Here is an 18,015-nt window from a genome sequence, read left to right as displayed (position 1 = left end):
CTCGCAGCCTAACCCTATCCATACATTTTTAATTTGTTCTCTGCCCCAGGCAAGGGGCGTGGTCTCATTAAAATGGGCATGGCCTCACCGGAGAAGACTACCTTACAACCCAGTTTTTTGCCCTGCACTTACAGACCTTTGCCACCACAGGAAGAACATTTTTTTCACCATATTAAGCCCCATACAGTAATTTCCCCTGCACCATATGCCCCACACTGCAATGCCCGTGATACATTATGCCCTACAGTATAGCTTCTACACACTGGGTGTCATGCTCATTGCCAGGGGTTTCATGGGATGGGTGTCTTCATTGCCAGGGCTTCCATGCTCTGGGATGGGTGTCATACTCATTGCCAGGGGTTTGTAATGCTTGTAGCCAGTGGTAATGCTCGTTGACAAGGTTGTGTTATTGTTAAACATTTTTAAAAATCCAATGTTTATTCTTACAGTTAAATTTTACAATTCTGAATTTAAAAAAATAAATTGAAAAAAAGCTATGAAATTCCAAAGACAAAAAACCTTACGGTTTTACATGTCCCATTAAGGCTTCTTACACATGATCTGGCATTTCTGAACCCTGTTGTAACTCTTCCACTCAAACGCCAAAAAGCAATGAAATTCCGATCATTAAGGCTGACGCCTTAATGGACGTGTTCCTTGCGCAATACAGATATGGTACGCCATCACAGCCTGTGGGTAAGTGCAGATTCAGCACTCTCACAGAGTGAGATTGCTGTCACTCACACAATGGTGGAGCTGCTAATTCACAGATTTGTGTGCTCATTGGAATACACACATGCAGTCTATGCAACTGAAGGTCTGAGCAGTAAACAGAGCCATTAGGATGGGGTAAAAGTGGTGTTGATTGGGGTAGGAGGCAGTGTGGTGCAGATGGGGAGGAATAGAAATGCGTAGAAGGCTAAGCAGCGCTGATGGGGGACTAACGAAGCAGATGGGTGGAAAAGAGTGGCACAGATTGGGGAAGGTAAGGCAGAGTGATGCGATTGGGTGGGAAACAGAGGAGCAGTTGGAGGAAAGACAGCAGGGATGGGGGAGGGGGTTCGGAGCAAAGGGGATAAAGGGAAAACAGAGCAGTACAGATGGAGAGGGGAGACGGCAGTACAGATGGAAGGAAACTGTGTCATGCATGAGGCGGGCAGAGTGCCATGGATGGAGGGGGAGACAGAGTATCACTAATAGAGGGGAAGCCAGTGGCACAGGTAGAAGGAAACAGTGGCATCTGTGTGGAAAGACAGGGCAGCGCAGATGGCGAAAGACACATTGGTGCAGATGAGGGAATACACACAGCAGTAGGTATCGGAGAAGACAGAGCAGCATGAAGGCGTATAGGAGAAGAAAGTGTAGATGCATAGTAGTTGGGAGTATTATAGTTTTTGCAATTATGAAAGATGTTTCTGGTAACTGTATGTGAATACTAAATGAAATGGAAATAGGTAGTGAGTGTGAAAGATGTTGGACCCTCAGTGGGATAGCTCTAGTAATAGTGTTTATTCTAGCACCCGCTATCTTTGAAAACCCATGCAGTTCCTCTACCCTGTCTGGGGTGTTGCTGTCTGCTGTAGTGTTTCTAACACAGGTCTGGTTTGCAGCGCTGATATACAGATCACACTGTGCTAGAAGCACTACAGCAGACCGCTACACCCCAGACAGGGAAGAGGAACTGCATGGGTTTTCAAAGATGGCGGGTGCTAGAATGAACACTATAGTAATTCAGTGGGATAGACAGTTTTAGATGATTGTGGGTACTTATTAGGATGAGTGCGCCACATCACTGCTCAGACCTTCAGTTGCATAGACTGCATGTGTGTATTCCAATGAGCACACAAATCTGTGAATTAGCAGCTCCACCATTGTGTGAGTGACAGCAATCTCACTCTGTGAGAGTGCTGAATCTGCACTTACCCACAGGCTGTGATGGCGTACCATATCTGTATTGCGCAAGGAACACGTCCATTAAGGCGTCAGCCTTAATGATCGGAATTTCATTGCTTTTTGGCGTTTGAGTGGAAGAGTTACAACAGGGTTCAGAAATGCCAGATCATGTGTAAGAAGCCTTAATGGGACATGTAAAACCGTAAGGTTTTTTGTCTTTGGAATATATATATATATATATATATATATATATCAAGATTGTGCTGGACGGCACGACCCATTTTTGGAAACATTTTCAAATACAGTGTCAAAGCCATTAGCATTTCCAACCCCCAAAACAGAGGCATCCTCGATTTCCCCCCCCCCCCAAAGAAGCATCATATATTCCCCCCCTCCCCGAACCGGGGCAGCGCAGGGCAGTCCCTGCGGCATGTGTGATATCAGCAGTGGGGTCCCTGCAGCGTATGGGAACTGCTAGTTCCCTTCTGCTACTGGGACCCCGCTGCTACCATAAAAGCACCTTTTCCTGCAGCTCCTGCTCCAGGCATAAGGTAACGCTGTTCAGTGCTCCCGGATTTCCCCCTCAGCCTGCAGAGGCTGGCCACTGGGCTTCCCGTGCACTCCACAGAGCTAGACGAGCTAGGGATGCAGGGAGCCTCACATGGTGCCTGTGGCCCGCCGAGCTGTGTGTATGGCTGAGATGCCCGGCATGCGGGCGCTGCATGCCATCTCCGTGCTGTGCCATGCTGTGTGTGGGGTGGATAGGAAGGAGGGGGGGGGGGAGGATGCCTTGGTGGGGGCATATCTAATGCCCTTGGTGGGGGCATATCTAATGAGCCGGGTCATTAAATATGCACGCAGCGGGCCCACTATTGGCTGGGTCCTAATTACCGTTTGAGACCTGTTCAGACAGTAAAAAAAAGGGTCTGAAACGGGTAGGACCCTGCTTTTTTACCGTTTCCGAATATCGGATTTTGGGAAACGGTAAATTCATTCTGCAACTTTCAGACCGCACATATTACAGTTTTGAAACGGCAATATTGGTATATAACGGTAAAAAGTGTGGTCTGTAAGGGGCATTACAGTGTTAGTTACTATGCAGTGATGTCAGGAACATGATGCTAATGCAGACAGCAATACACAGTAGTTGAAGCGGGATGCAGTTGAAATCCTGGCGGTCGGAATCCTGGCGTTCAAAATCCTGACGCCGGAATCCCGACCGCCAAAATCCCGACACTTTCTCCCTCCATGGGTGTCCCATAGAGGGAGAATAAATTAGTGTGCCGACCGTAGCGATGCACTGGGCCCACTGTGTGGCGATCCACAACCCCCCTTTGTAGGGATTTTGGCGGTTGGGATTCCGGCGTCGGGATTCCGACCGCCGGGATTTCATATGTATTCCGTTGAAGCAGCTAAGCATTAAGTGATAATCAGTAGCAGTAGTTCAGTTCAAAGAGAATAATACGCTGTCACTGTTATTATTGCAGGTACTGTTGGATGCTACACACAGAAAGTGTAAAGCCCCCATACACTATGCAGCTTCTACTAGGGAAGAAGAATATGCAATGCCCCTTGAACCTCCTGGTTGGTATATCACAAACAATATATCATATGCAGTCCTTTTGCATACAATATATTGTATGCATTCCCACTTCCTGCTGCCAGGAGGCTGTCCCAGTCAGCGGTTGGACGTGCAGCATGTCCAATCTCCAATCCAATGTGCACTGGACCGCACATCATATCATCGCACTAGTATAGTAGACTATAGTAGCAGTGCTGGATGATAATGCAGGAAATGTGGTGACAGAATGATTCAGTTATAGGCATAAAGGCCCATGGCAAACTTTGAAGGTGGTCTTCCTATCTGATTTATATAAACCCTTTGGTTTACATGTACGTGTATACCTACAGGGCACCAATCTTCACAGACTGATCTCAGCGACAGAGTAGTTTTGCCAGTCACTGGACTTCTAATGTCTATCGGGAGTGCAGTGTGCATACAGCACTACCCTGAAGTGTCGGATTTTTGGAGTGCTGTTGCGTCTGTTAGCGCTGGACAATCTATCATTCCGTGGTGGATTGAACCTATATCTTGGCCACATTCACACTATTTCTGTGCCCCATGATCACTAGCAATGTCTTCAGCTAGGTACTGCTGCCGGGTCACATTGATGGGTTTAACACATTGTGTAGTGTATACCAAGCTTAACTGGGTGAATGTACACTGTAAATCATTGATTCTGAGTGAAGTTGAGCAGTGGACTTCTCAGTAGGTATAGGAAGTACATACAAATAACAGTAGGAAATATGCCCCCTAGATGCTTTCAAGCATAATATATTCAAGATGAATGGTAGGGAGAAGGTCGAAGCCTTAAGAATTTTGCACATAACACTAAACCAATGAGAAAATTGAGTAAGAATAGTGGACATTGTATAGGTGAATGGAAGAGAGTGCATATACCGAAATAGATCCATATGGTAATGTACAGTATAAATGGGGACTTGGAACGCAACACCCTAATAGATACTTTTCTAGAGAACCATCCCCAATTATCCCTACAGATGACATGAGTGTCTCAAACCTGCAAGGCATCTGTAAGAGCCAAGAGCCAAAGCTTAAGGAGGGGATGGGTTGTGTTCAGGAGCCGCAGTAGGTCCGCTAAAGGGAAGTACACTAGATTAGAGAGTTCCAGGTCAACCCACAGCTTGACCCCAGAGGCACAGTTGAGTGAAGGGAAAAGCAATAGCAATAGTTTTAAATATGTATCGTCATTTTAAAGGCAGCAATTTGGCTGAGCCAGGCCATTTCATAGGTGTATGAAAAAGTGTAGACTGTTGTGTAAGTAATTGGAATAAATTAATATCAAAGACTTCTTTAATCTAGGTTGGAATCTGCCGGAAATTTAATAAGGTGAGTTCTATTGAAGATGGCCATAGCAATCAATCAGATTCTATCTATTATTGTTTAGAATGTTGTCAATAAATAAGTAGAATCTGATTGGTTGTGCGACATCCCATCTTCAATAAAACTCCCAACATAGAAAATGAACAAGTTATAGATGTGGTTTTCCAAGTATAGTTGAAAGACCGTTTCAGGGGAATAATGTAGATGGAAGAATATTACTGGGAAGAGCATCTGACTTATATGTTTGGAACTTCTAAAAGGAGGTTGCTATATAAATTTCCAAAATGTTATGTAAAACATGTAATCAGTTTAAAGGTGTAGGTCACACAGTCCCAATTTTATGCATCCAAACAAAGTAATGCAATTGTTCATGGGAATGAGAACGCATTTGAATTATATTAAACACCCTTCAATTATTATCAGAGGCTTGTGGATCCAAAACAAACCTAACCTGGTAAGGATCTTTAAGTTTCAGAATGAAGAGGATAGATGATTTGCTTTAAATGGGCATATATTTTGACATCTACAGTATATTTAGAAGTGATATAAGCTTTTATAGTTTTTTTTATCATTTTTTTATTCAATCTGAGGGTGCCTTACCCAGTTTAGGGATAGTAAAACAGGATAGTAACTACAGTGTATTTGGAATTCCAATAGTTCAACAGGAAAACTGTCAAGTGTAGTGGCTTCAATGAAGCCACAACATACTAAGAGGGGGGCCAATACAGTGGAGAAAGAGGCATTACTATGAGCCTTACCCATACAGAGATTTTTACTAACAGAATTTTTCAAAGGGTTCATGGAGCATTAAGAGAGATTAATGTCTTCTACATTCATGCAAAAAGTCAACCAAACTTCTGTACATGACAAAATAAATATCTATATTTTCTTTGGTGTTTTGGGAAAATACATAGTCACCAAAAAATCATATTTCTGTAACCGGGCGCACTCCTGAAGCAGGACTTTAACTGTAGGCAGAACATTGCTTACTTTTAATAGCGGCTTAAAGATCATGGTTATGGTTTCAGTGCAGTAAATGCCAAACCACATTTAACGTATTGCTCTGCAAATATTCTACTGCAAAGCAAGGGAAAACTGCCACTGAGTATGGCAACATCAAAATGATTTCTACTTGCAGATCCATTTATGTGTATTAATGCACATTAAAAAAAAAACTGTGAAATTTTGTACATACCGTATGATAAGGGTTATTGCATGGTCTTATCTTCAGCAAAATTGTTCCTATTGGCTCATTTGGCTCTGAGATGGAAGGATCTCTAATGTCTCCAAATACATCTTAAAACTTTTGCTAAAAGTATGATACTGACTCTTCCACTCTTATTAAGAACCTTATTATGCATGAAAATGTAAGTTATTTTAAATAAATCTGTTTTTAGATCGTTATTTTGTACAAGAGATATATTTTTCTTCTAAATGTAAAGAATAAAGTAATTGAAATGAGAACACTGTAATTTATTAGAAGCATCGACAGCTTATACTTGCTATATAAAGTCCATATAAATCTACTACGTGTACATTATTAAAGATCTTAGTAGGTACATTTGTACAGTTGTATAGAAAATACAGTATATTAAAATGCAATAGAATTAGAAAGACATTGGCATGTATTCAATGCTCCTATTTCGCCGTTTATAATGGCGAGTATGCAGGTTTTTTTGAGAGTAGAGAACTTTTCTCACATATTTTGTACCTCACTGTATTCAACTCTGTTACTTCACAGAAAATATCTTGCGAAGCAAACTGTGTTCGCCCAGCGCTTCTCCCCGTTGTTCGCTGTGTTTGTTCAATGGGGATTTCAGTGTGTCTCTCAAAAAGTCTATTCAATGCACAAATAGCGAGTCCTGTAAGTTTTTTTTTTTTTGGAGAGGTTCTCCGTTTTTCCCTCGGCATCTTTTTTAGGTGAACTATATGCTTATCTTTGTTAAATTTGTCCTTTTTTTTGTTTGTTTGTTTAAAAAAATTAAAAATATGTACTGTAATGTATTTATTGCAAGTGCCATAATGCTGTACTACTCTATTAATTGATTTGGAATTTAATAGGTTATTTTAATGGTAATCAATAAGAAATCATTTTGGAATGCTCCTAGTAATTTCCCATGCTTCCTCTCTTCTTCCTCACCTAACCCCCAAACAGGCTTTTAAACATGCTAACAATTATAAAATAAATTAAATAAAAACACAGGGCAAAGAAACAATGCCAAAAGCACAACACAAGGATAAAGGCCAAACAGAACAAAATACACCCGTCTGCACAAACCAAATTAAAATAGTCACACAGCCATTTGTTGTAAAATAAATACTGAACAAAACATTAACCTTTCTAAACCTTTGTAAAAAAATACAAGTCCACAAATGCGAGGAACACGCTGCTGAGATGAACACCCTGCTCAGGAATATCCCAGTCTGACCAGCTCACGTGGAGAGCAGGAGAAAACAGATCTCTCCAGTTACAGCACTCCCGTTTGAACTCGCATAATTATGCTAAGTTCGCAAAAGGGGCCGGCGAGCTGGCCACACGTTGAATACTGAGGAAGTCAGAAATGAGGAGATGAGAAAAAGTGCAGAGCGCTTCAGCGAGATCACAGGGACACAGAACAGTGAGCGGTGAGCCAGACTCTCAAAAAACATTGAATACTCCTCTTAAAGTTTTTTTATATCTGGGTCATAACATGCTTTTAGCAGCCATACTGTATTTTACAATTTTGTCTGTTCTAAATAGTAAGCATGTGCGAATCCGTCCCAGATCCTAGTTTATAAACCAGATGTTCTCTCTGATACTCAGCATAATTTTATGGAATCAGACTGTTTCTCAGAAGAGTTTTAGCATGTAATTGCTATTGGCACAGTGACCTTTCAAGGAGAAGCAACATTATTGTAAATACAGTATTCACAAGGAAAATATTATGGTAGCTATATAGTGTGACCAGTCTAGTATTAAGTGTATGTACAGTATGTGCGTGTGGAGATTGATTTGGGCTGCAGGTAAACTGCACTTCCCCTACGTAATCATCTACATTTTATGTTTTCCTCTCAACCCATACTATTTGTACTGTATTTATATTATCTATGAGATCTAGGTATATGCAGTGGGTATGCCATATTTGCCTACTTTGGTGCTCTCACTGGTAGAAGCCCAGAGAGAAACACTGATCTACAGTCCAGGGGGTGGAGCAGACGCTGATGTCATTTTTGCCCCACCCCCTCCATGAACTCCTTTAAATGGTGGCTTTAAACTCCATTCTCTAGGGCAATGCGGGGCGGCGGGCTGGAGATCCGGGGGTCACCATAAAATTGCAGGGTACTTGTCGACCTTTCTGGTTCCCGAAAACCATATTTTCGGGAGCCTCACGGCCTTTCCTGGATGGTAGGCAAGTATAAGCTATGCTGTTTAGCAAAGCTTTTCATAGATACGACAAAAAAATTTAATGATGTCATTTATTTTGTGAGTGGCTTAAATAGTTATATCTAAATATAGTTGGCAACATAATTTTCGATCTGGATGTTCAAAGGACTAAAGGGGTATTCAATCCCAATTCAACCTTTTTGGGACATTCCTGACAGTCGGAACACGTCTGTTTTCGACAGTCAGTATTCAATGTTCTGACTGTTGAGTGTCGGAAACAGCTGCTAGATTGTTGGAATCGGACGTGAATTCGACAGTTAGCGGCTGTTTCCGACCATTCATATTAGACTTAAGAAAAAAAAAGAATCTGAGAGCCCTCAATGCTGTCAAAAAGGCAGCATTAAATAGGCGAGTGCCGCTACTTCCTGCCGGCAGAAATATCGGTGCATATGAATACTCCCCTAGATCTTCCTAGATCTGTTTTGTATTTTGTGAATTGTATTTAGGTATAATACAATTTAACCAATGATACAGCTTTCTGCATACTTTTAAGAATGCTTTCAGACTGAAGACTATTGGGGACCAGGGTCAAGATCCTGGGGCACACACCCTGGGTTGACCCCTTAACACCAAGCTAGGACCTGGGTTGCCCCGGTAATATCCTGGGGGCATCACTAATAGCTCTAAATGCTAATCTTGGGAGAATTTGCTAATTATCTCTTATCTCTTCTATTATTGTAATTGTGGAAGAGTTACTGAATAGTTGATGGCAGGGTAACTGCAGATGAGAAAAAAATGAGCGCTAATGGGGGAGGGTGGTTTATAGTGTAAATAAGAGGAAAAAAGATTTAAAACAAGCAATGATGAATAAAAGGATATTGTTATAGGGTGAATGAAAAGAAAAGGATTTAAGGATTTAAGACAAGCGGTAATAGATTTGAAGACAAACAGTACTTTGGTAAAAAGAATAAGAAATGGAAAGGCACCTGTAAAGGAAACGGTTAATAAGGTAATGTTTACACTCCTTTATAGAAGTGTTTGTAAAGTCCGTGATGAGACCTGTAGCTATCCCTACCTCTAACCAGACACTCGCGTTCAAGCTGCAGCGTGTGTGGAGCGGGCGGCGGTGATGTGAAAAGCCGCGTCCGTCTGAGCTTCGTTACAGCGTATACGCGTTTCATGTGCCAAGCGCACTTTTTCTATCTTGAAAAAGTGCGCTTGGCGCATGAAACGCGTTGATCCCTGCAACACCGTGAAGAAAGAGAAGACCTGACTGCCTTCACCCCGTCTCCTAGCCCAAGTCCGGCGAAGTACAACATCCAGCAAAGTCGGGACACGCTGACACGCTGTAACGGAGCTCAGACGGACGCGGCTTTTCACATCACCGCCGCCCGCTCCACACACGCTGCAGCTTGAACGCGAGTGTCTGGTTAGAGGTAGGGATAGCTACAGGTCTCATCACGGACTTTACAAACACTTCTATAAAGGAGTGTAAACATTACCTTATTAACCGTTTCCTTTACAGGTGCCTTTCCATTTCTTATTCTTTTTACCAAAGTACTGTTTGTCTTCAAATCTATTACCGCTTGTCTTAAATCCTTAAATCCTTTTCTTTTCATTCACCCTATAACCATATCCTTTTATTCATCATTGCTTGTTTTAAATCTTTTTTCCTCTCATTTACACTATAAACCACCCTCCCCCATTAGCGCTCATTTTTTCTCATTTTTCTAGCATTGTTATTGAGCAGCTTTTTCCACATTAGCGCAGGTGAATTCCAAACTCCCAGGGTAACTGCAGATGCTCCCACCTCACACCTTTTGTTGATGCAAAAGAGTTGTTCTCTAGAGAATAAAATCAAAGTCACTATTGGGACAGTTTTATCATACTCTATTAAAAAAAAATATTTTATTTTTTGTGATAGAAAAGTGGTCAGACACAGAAAATAACAACTCAGTAGTGTTAAGTATGCACTGGATATATAGAACAATATGACTTGTCTTAACACACCCAGAAAGGAAAATGAACAGCAGCATAACCCACATATAGGAAAGAGCTCGTTCTGGCTTGTCTGGAAGATTTTCAAATATCAAGGTATCAAATGGTTATATTGGACTTGCTGTACTCGCAATGTATCAGTTTGTATATAAACTGTTGATAAACACAAGTTGGAGATCATTCCACACATTTGCTATATGATTAAGGATTCTGTTTTGAGTGGGAATCTATTCATTGTTTTCTTTCCTTTGGTATTTTTACATACTGTAATATGGATTTTGTTATATACTTTGTGATATATATGATTATAATATGGTTTTTGTTCTATGGTTTGTGGTGTCTGTGCTATATTGTGGTATTTCCACAAAAGTAGTTGCTGTTTACATGGCTCCTTGTACTACAAATGGATCTTTTTAGACCCCTTCCCACTGTACTCACTGCACCCAGGTCTCTGCCTCGGCTCTTTCTTCTCTGTCAGATCTACTTGTGCGCTGCTAAAACTCTCTGTACTGACCCATTAAGCAGCTGCCTCCTGGCCCCAGCAGTCGTTGGCCCCTGCACCAAGTTTCTATTAGATACATTTTGGAATTACAGATCTGGGGGTGGGACCCATGTAATGGACAGCGGAACCACCTTTAGCCACAAAGTTAACCACGCATGCATAGAATGGTGAATAATAATGGAGGACAAAACCAGCCAGGGAAATAGCAGATTTTCTGTAGGGATACTTAAGATTATGCGGCATGATGATTGCCTTCAAAATATATTAATTGAACTTGCAGTGAGTACAAAACACAAGTAGCACTACTAATATGTTTTTCATGATAATATGCCCCATTGTCATGCTTTATCAGAGCTACATCTGAGAGGAATCTTTTTAAATGACTTCTATCCAAATGTAGATGAGCCCAAAGTAGTTAGTAAGAGCTACTATACTTGCTAAAGTGCTGGGAAATGATGCTGATGATTCAATGTAAATGTATCTATCGCTCATTCCTTCCCCCCCAAAAAAATGTAACAGTGTAATGTGGGCTAGGTGACATGAGGGAGATTGGTAGACTAATCAGGGAAAGAAGGATATTGCTGTTATTTCAGGGAGTCTCCTGCAGAATGCAGGAAGGTAGGCAACTATGACATATAATCTATTGTATACCCATCATAATCAATATTCCCTTTTTAATATGATTTTATTATTTGAGAATAATACTTGCTAGGTATCAGCATGCAAAGTATACATGCCTTTTATGATGGAAGTACAATACCGTTAGTTTGGAAGTTTTCATATTAAAAAAAAAAAATTCTCAGTTTTTCTCTCTCCGAGATTTGCCTGTACCTTGAGTTTTCTTCAACACTCCTACCACCAAGGTGCACAGTATGGCAAAGTAACAAGCAATTAATAATCTGCTATATCAACATTCTGCAAAGTAAGCATTGCAAATTGTTAGAAATTTTATATTTGAAAAACGTTTTAATGACACAGAAAAATATTGTTTATGAATGTTTAATTGCCTTTTCTTGAAGAATCTTATTACATATACATACTATACATATCTATACATACATTATGCAGTACTTGTATATTAATTGAGTCTTATTTCTGTCCCCAACAGAAATGTATTTTCTGCAGGCAAAGAGTAAAGAATTCTCGTGGAGTTTGTATCCAGTGTTCCTATGGACTCTGTCCCACATCTTTCCATGTGACCTGTGCTCAAGCTGCAGGAGTAGTGATGGAACCCGACGACTGGCCCTTTGTAGTATACATCACATGCTTCAGGCACATGATCAATCAAAACGTGGTGAGAACTTATTTTCTAAGCACTTTTCATTACATTGATTTTTAGATCTCATGGTCACAGCATTACTGAATGATGAGTTCTATATTTATAAATATGTCACTTTTATAAGTTACAAAGTCATGTATAGAGAGGCAAGCTTTAGGCAGTTCCTAGATCATAAGTTGCTTGACGTTCCTACTATGAATACTTTAGCATGTTTAGCTTATTTTGTAATGGAAGCCTTTGCCCTGAAGTTAGCCTTCAGCCAATGAATAGACTGAAAGAAGTGATTTGTAACAAAAAAATATGACACTAGCAGTAATCACATGAGAACATCTATTTTAGTTTTCCATTTTTATTATATTGCTTTTTTGTTTTTAAATGGTGTTTCTGGATTTAAATGTTTTCTTTTTTAGCCCCTTATGCCTCTATAAATGATATAATTATTATTTTATCTCCACTATTTATCTGATAATCATTTACAAATCTGCAGTACAAAAAAAGTCTTGCAAATGTTGTTTTGTGCATCCTTTAGTGCAAATGCACATGATATTCATGCCATTATGACCCTATCTGTACATATTTTTCACACTGCAGGAGTTGTGGTTCTAGTTTTTTTTACTTTAGTCTAGTGGATAAACAGAGATTTAATTTGGATGGAATTTAATAAATGAGGATTTAAAAACAAATGAAAATTTGTTTTGCATGTAGTACCACAGCCTTTTCAGCCTCACAAAATGACAAACTCTTTCAGAGGTGGAAACCAAACTCAATAGTGAAGTGGGCAGGGCATGGGGTCTTGAGAAGACTAATGAGAATTGTAGTTTTGTTAATATAACAGTCTCCATTATTTTCTTTTTATGGGCAAAACGCTCTTTATGTTCAGATTTTGGGATGCAGCCTTGAACTTATAAGTAATTTTAGTGCACAAAACAAGACAGATGGGTTTGTTGTTTCTGGGTACTGATAAACAAGATTATTATTCACAAAATGATGCTTCACCACCTTCAAAAACATGTTAGCATGTACGGACTATTTACTTTATTTGGGTAGTTGCAATTTGTGTGTTGTTGGTAACAATGTTACTAATAAATGTACAGTACATTGTCTAACTTGTATACACCTTATACATTATAAAATTGTCAAAAGACTCTACAATAGGAGTGTACTAGGAGAAATTACAAGTTCTCCCTTACTTTGGAAGTATAGTGTAATTATCTCTCAGTAGTTCAATTTGATCAAGTCCCTCTCCCCCAAACAGCTCTATAGTAATTTTTTGCACGGAGAAATTGGAGTTCATTATTTTGAACAGCTGCCTGTCACTTGTCATGTACACCATTAGCAAGATCACTCTTTACCTTTAGTTAAACAATATTTTATGCAGATATTCACAATAGTACAATATCTAATGCATATAATATCATACTTTTCCTAGTAGTATTTCACCTGATCAAGCTACTGTAGTGTTCTTAAATGTGAGCAAATTAATACCATCTATTGTTATTGTCAATCCTAGATATACTGATCATTCACTAAGGCTGTAAGATGGTTCCTTATTCTGGAGTGTAGTGAGAGGTCAATCATACTGAGAGGTCAATCTTCTTACAGGAACAAATTCTATGAGTTTCTATGGTTCAATAAGATATTAAATTTATTTTCCTCAAAGCAGCTTACACAAAACAATTTCACCTTCTTCTTTACTATGCTAAACTTATCTTGTTCTATCACCTTTTGTTTTACCTGCATATTCATTAACCCCTTCCTGACAGAGCCAGTTTTTGCGTTCCTGACAGAGCCCTTTTTTTCAAATCTGACATGTCTCACTTAAGTGGGGATAACTTTTTTTTGCTTTTACTTATCCCAGTGATTTTGAGATTGTTTTTTCGTGACACATTGTACTTCAAATTAGTGGTAAATTTGGGTCGATACAGTCTGTGTTTTTTTGTGAAAAATACCAAAATATCGTGAAAAAATGGAAAATTTAGCGATTTGCAAAATGTTAAATTTTCTGCTTGTGAGACAAATAATCTTACCACTCAAAATAGTGAATAACTAACATAGACCATATGTCTACTTTATGTTGACATCATTATTTCAACTTACTTTTAATTTTTTGGGACACTAGGAGGCTTACAATATGAATAGCAAATTCTCAAATTTTTAAGAAAATTTCAAACACTGATTTTTTTAGGGACCAGTTCAGTTCTGATGTGACTTTGAGGGACTTGTATGTGAGACACCCCCATAAATGATGCCATTTCAAAAACTGCACCCCTCACAGTATTCAAAACAGCATTTTGGAAGTTTGTTAACCCTTTAGGTGTTTCACAGGAATTAAAACAAAGTGTAGGTGAAATTTCAAAATTTCTTTTTTTTTGCAGATTTGCAATTTTAATACATTTTTCTAAGGAACACAGTACATTTTACTAGAGAAATGTGACTAAAAATTGATTCCCCCAATTCTTTTGTTTTCATAAATATCCTATATGTGGCCCTAGTGTGCACGTTGACCAAACCACAGGCTTCATAATAGAAGGAGCACCTACTTGATTTTGGAGCCTCCTTTTTATGAGATTATTTTTTTAGGCACCATGTAGGTTTCTAGGCACCATAAGATGCTAAAAGTTAGGAACCTCCCCCACAAGTCACCCCATTTTGCAAACTACACCCCTCAGGGAATTCATCTAGGGGTATAGTGTACATTTCAAACCCCCAGGGGTTTCACCAATTTTGATACAACTGGGCTGTGAAAATGAAAAAATTTAATTTTTTATTTTCACGGCTCAGTTGTATCAAAATTGGTTAAACCCCTGGGGGTTTGAAATGTACACTATACCCCCTGATGAATTCCCTGAAGGGTGTAGTTTGCAAAATGGGGTCACTTGTGGGGGGGTTCCACTGTATAGGTGCTTCAGGGGTCATTGAACCAGAATCTGTGCTGCAAAATCCAAAAATCACTCCTTCCCTTCTGAGTCCTGCCATGCACCCAAATGGTATTTTTTGGTCACATGTGAGGCATTGCCGTACTCGGGAGAAATTGGGGCACAGATTTTGGGGTGCTTTGTCTCCTTCATTCCTTGTGAAAATGAAAAATTTTGAGCCAGATCTGCATTTTTGTGTAAAAAATGTAATTTTTTATTTGCACAGCCCAGTTGTATCAAAATTGGTGAAACCCCTGGGGGTTTGAAATGTACACTATACCCCTAGATAAATTCCCTGAGGGGTGTAGTTTGCAAAATGGGGTTACTTGTGGGGGGGTTCCACTGTATTGGTGCTTCGGGGGTCTTGCTAATGCGACATAGCACCCACCATGCATTCCACCAGAATCTGTGCTGCAAAATCCAAATATCGCTCCTTCCCTGCTGAGTCCTGCCATGCACCCAAATGGTATTTTTTGGTCACATGTGAGGCATTGCCGTACTCGGGAGAAATTGGGGCACAGATTTTGGGGTGCTTTGTCTCCTTCATTCCTTGTGAAAATGAAAAATTTTGAGCCAGAACTGCATTTTTGTGTAAAAAAATGTAATTTTTCATTTTGACAGCCCAGTTGTACCACAATCGGTGAAACCCCTGGGGGTTTTAAATGTACGCTATACCCCTAGATGAATTCCCTGAGGGGTGTAGTTTGCAAAATGGGGTCCCTTGTGGGGGGGTTCCACTGTATAGGTGCTTCAGGGGTCATTAAACCAGAATCTGTGCTGCAAAATCCAAAAATCACTCCTTCCCTTCTGAGTCCTGCCATGCACCCAAATGGTATTTTTTGGTCACATGTGAGGCATTGCCGTACTCGGGAGAAATTGGGGCACAGATTTTGGGGTGCTTTGTCTCCATCATTCCTTGTGAAAATGAAAAATTTTGAGCCAGATCTGCATTTTTGTGTAAAAAATGTAATTTTTTATTTGCACAGCCCAGTTGTATCAAAATCGGTGAAACCCCTGGGGGTTTGAAATGTACACTATACCCCTAGATGAATTCCCTGAGGGGTGTAGTTTGCAAAATGGGGTCCCTTGTGGGGGGGTTCCACTGTATAGGTGCTTCAGGGGTCATTAAACCAGAATCTGTGCTGCAAAATCCAAAAATCACTCCTTCCCTTCTGAGTCCTGCCATGCACCCAAATGGTATTTTTTGGTCACATGTGAGGCATTGCCGTACTCGGGAGAAATTGGGGCACAGATTTTGGGGTGCTTTGTCTCCATCATTCCTTGTGAAAATGAAAAATTTTGAGCCAGATCTGCATTTTTGTGTAAAAAAATGTAATTTTTTACACAAAAATGCAGTTCTAGCTTAAAATTTTTCATTTTCGCAAGGAATGAAGGAGACAAAGCACCCCAAAATCTGTGCCCCAATTTCTCCCGAGTACGGCAATGCCTCATATGTGACCCAAAAATACCATTTGGGTGCATGGCAGGACTCAGAAGGGAAGGAGTGATTTTTGGAGGTGGAATGAAAGGTGGGTGCTATGTCGCATTAGCAAGACCCCCGAAGCACCAATACAGTGGAACCCCCCCACATGTGACCCCATTTTGGTCACCAGCTTTGGGAGGGGGGCTGGCGCTGCGGCTGGTGGGGGGTTGGGAGGGGTGCTGGCGCTGCGGCAGCCGGGAGGGTGGGAGGGAGGGGGGGCTGCCGGGTGGGATGGGGGGGCTGGCGATCGGTGGTGATCGGTGCTGTACTTAACAGCACCGATCACCACCGATCACTGTGTTACCGAGCGGCTTAGCCGCCGGTAACACAGAAAACGCTGCAATTGGCTGTTCACATTTGAACAGCCAATCGCAGCGATAGCCGCGAGGGGGGACAGGGACAGCAGACATCTCCAAACTGTCACCGCGTCTATAGACGCGGTGACAGTTTAAAACCATGACGTATATATACGTCTTCGGTCGGGAAGTACCTCCCGACCATGACGTATATATACGTCATATGTCGGGAATATCTTTCTATATATATATATATATATATATATATATATGTGTGTGTGTGTGTGTGTATGTATATATATATATATATATATATATATATATATATATATATATATACACACATATATATATATATATATATATATATATATATATATATATACACACACACACACACATATATATATATATATATATATATATATATATGTGTGTGTATATATATATATATATATATATATATATTTATTCACTACATATGTTTATTTTTTCTGGGCAGCTTGATGCTGCTGCTGCTGCGGGGGGGAGGGGGGAGGAGGGAGGAGGGAGGAGGGCAGCGCTGCTGCGCTGTCTGCTGCCGGGGGAGCCGGGGAAGCTGCTGCTGCTGCTGCGGTGAGTGCCCGGCGGGTGGGAGGTGGGGGCTGCACATTGGTGGTGATCGGTGCTGTACTTGACAGCACCGATCACCACCGATCCCTGTGTTACCGAGCGGCTTAGCCGCCGGTAACACAGGAAACGCTGTGAATGGCTGTTCAGATTTGAACAGCCAATCACAGCGATCGCCGACCGGGGGGGGCACCCCTGCCCCCCCTGGGCGGCGAGGGGGGATGTCTGCTGTCAGGGACAGCAGACATCACCTAACTGTCACTGCGTCTATAGACGCAGTGACAGTTAGAAGGCATGACGTACATTTATGCCATGTGTCGGGAAGTACTTCCCGACCATGACGTAAATGTACGTCAAATGTCGGGAAGGGGTTAATAACAGTTGGAACTAACTTTTGTTTTTTTTTCCTCCTGCCAAAAACCTTTTCTAGTCACTCTGCATCCTGAAGAGAATGTTACAAAATCCCACATATTTCTTATTACCATCCTTCACCTCCTAATTCCTAAAATGATTGGTATATAACATATAACTCTTAACCACTCTTATGCGCATGTGCAGCTGCTTTGTGTGAGTGGGCGCGGCACATTGATTATTCGCCGGCCCATTCACACCTAGCAGGGAGGGGGGGCATGGGGCGGCAAACATGGGCGTTCCCATGAAAATGCTGGGCATTCCCATGGTAATTTGCCGGTGGCGTGGGTGCCAGGGGCGGGCAGCTGACGTCACCGTATATCAACTGCCTGCCCTCTTTCCGTAAAAGGGCGCCGCAGA

The 18,015-nt window shown here is 40.9% G+C and overlaps 1 protein-coding gene across 6 annotated transcripts in view; it reads left to right on the top strand.

Moving 5' to 3' along the window:
* The window catches only part of KDM4C (lysine demethylase 4C), a 494,625-nt gene that overhangs the window by 419,886 nt on the left and 56,724 nt on the right, over window positions 1–18,015 (top strand). For 4 of the 6 annotated variants that reach the window (XM_083185980.1, XM_083185982.1, XM_083185983.1 and 1 more), the window contains exon 18: window positions 11,771–11,956. In XM_083185980.1, the coding sequence (XP_083042106.1) occupies window positions 11,771–11,956 (186 nt within the window). Of the gene's footprint in view, window positions 1–11,770; window positions 11,957–18,015 lie in introns of those variants that run through there. The other 2 variants (XR_014474177.1, XM_083185981.1) reach the window with 2 other exon arrangements.

The sequence above is a fragment of the Crinia signifera genome, chromosome 1 (genome assembly GCF_055691185.1).
Source record: "Crinia signifera chromosome 1, ASM5569118v1, whole genome shotgun sequence".
Classification (NCBI taxonomy): domain Eukaryota; kingdom Metazoa; phylum Chordata; class Amphibia; order Anura; family Myobatrachidae; genus Crinia; species Crinia signifera.
This window is presented reverse-complemented; position numbering and strand designations above follow the sequence as displayed.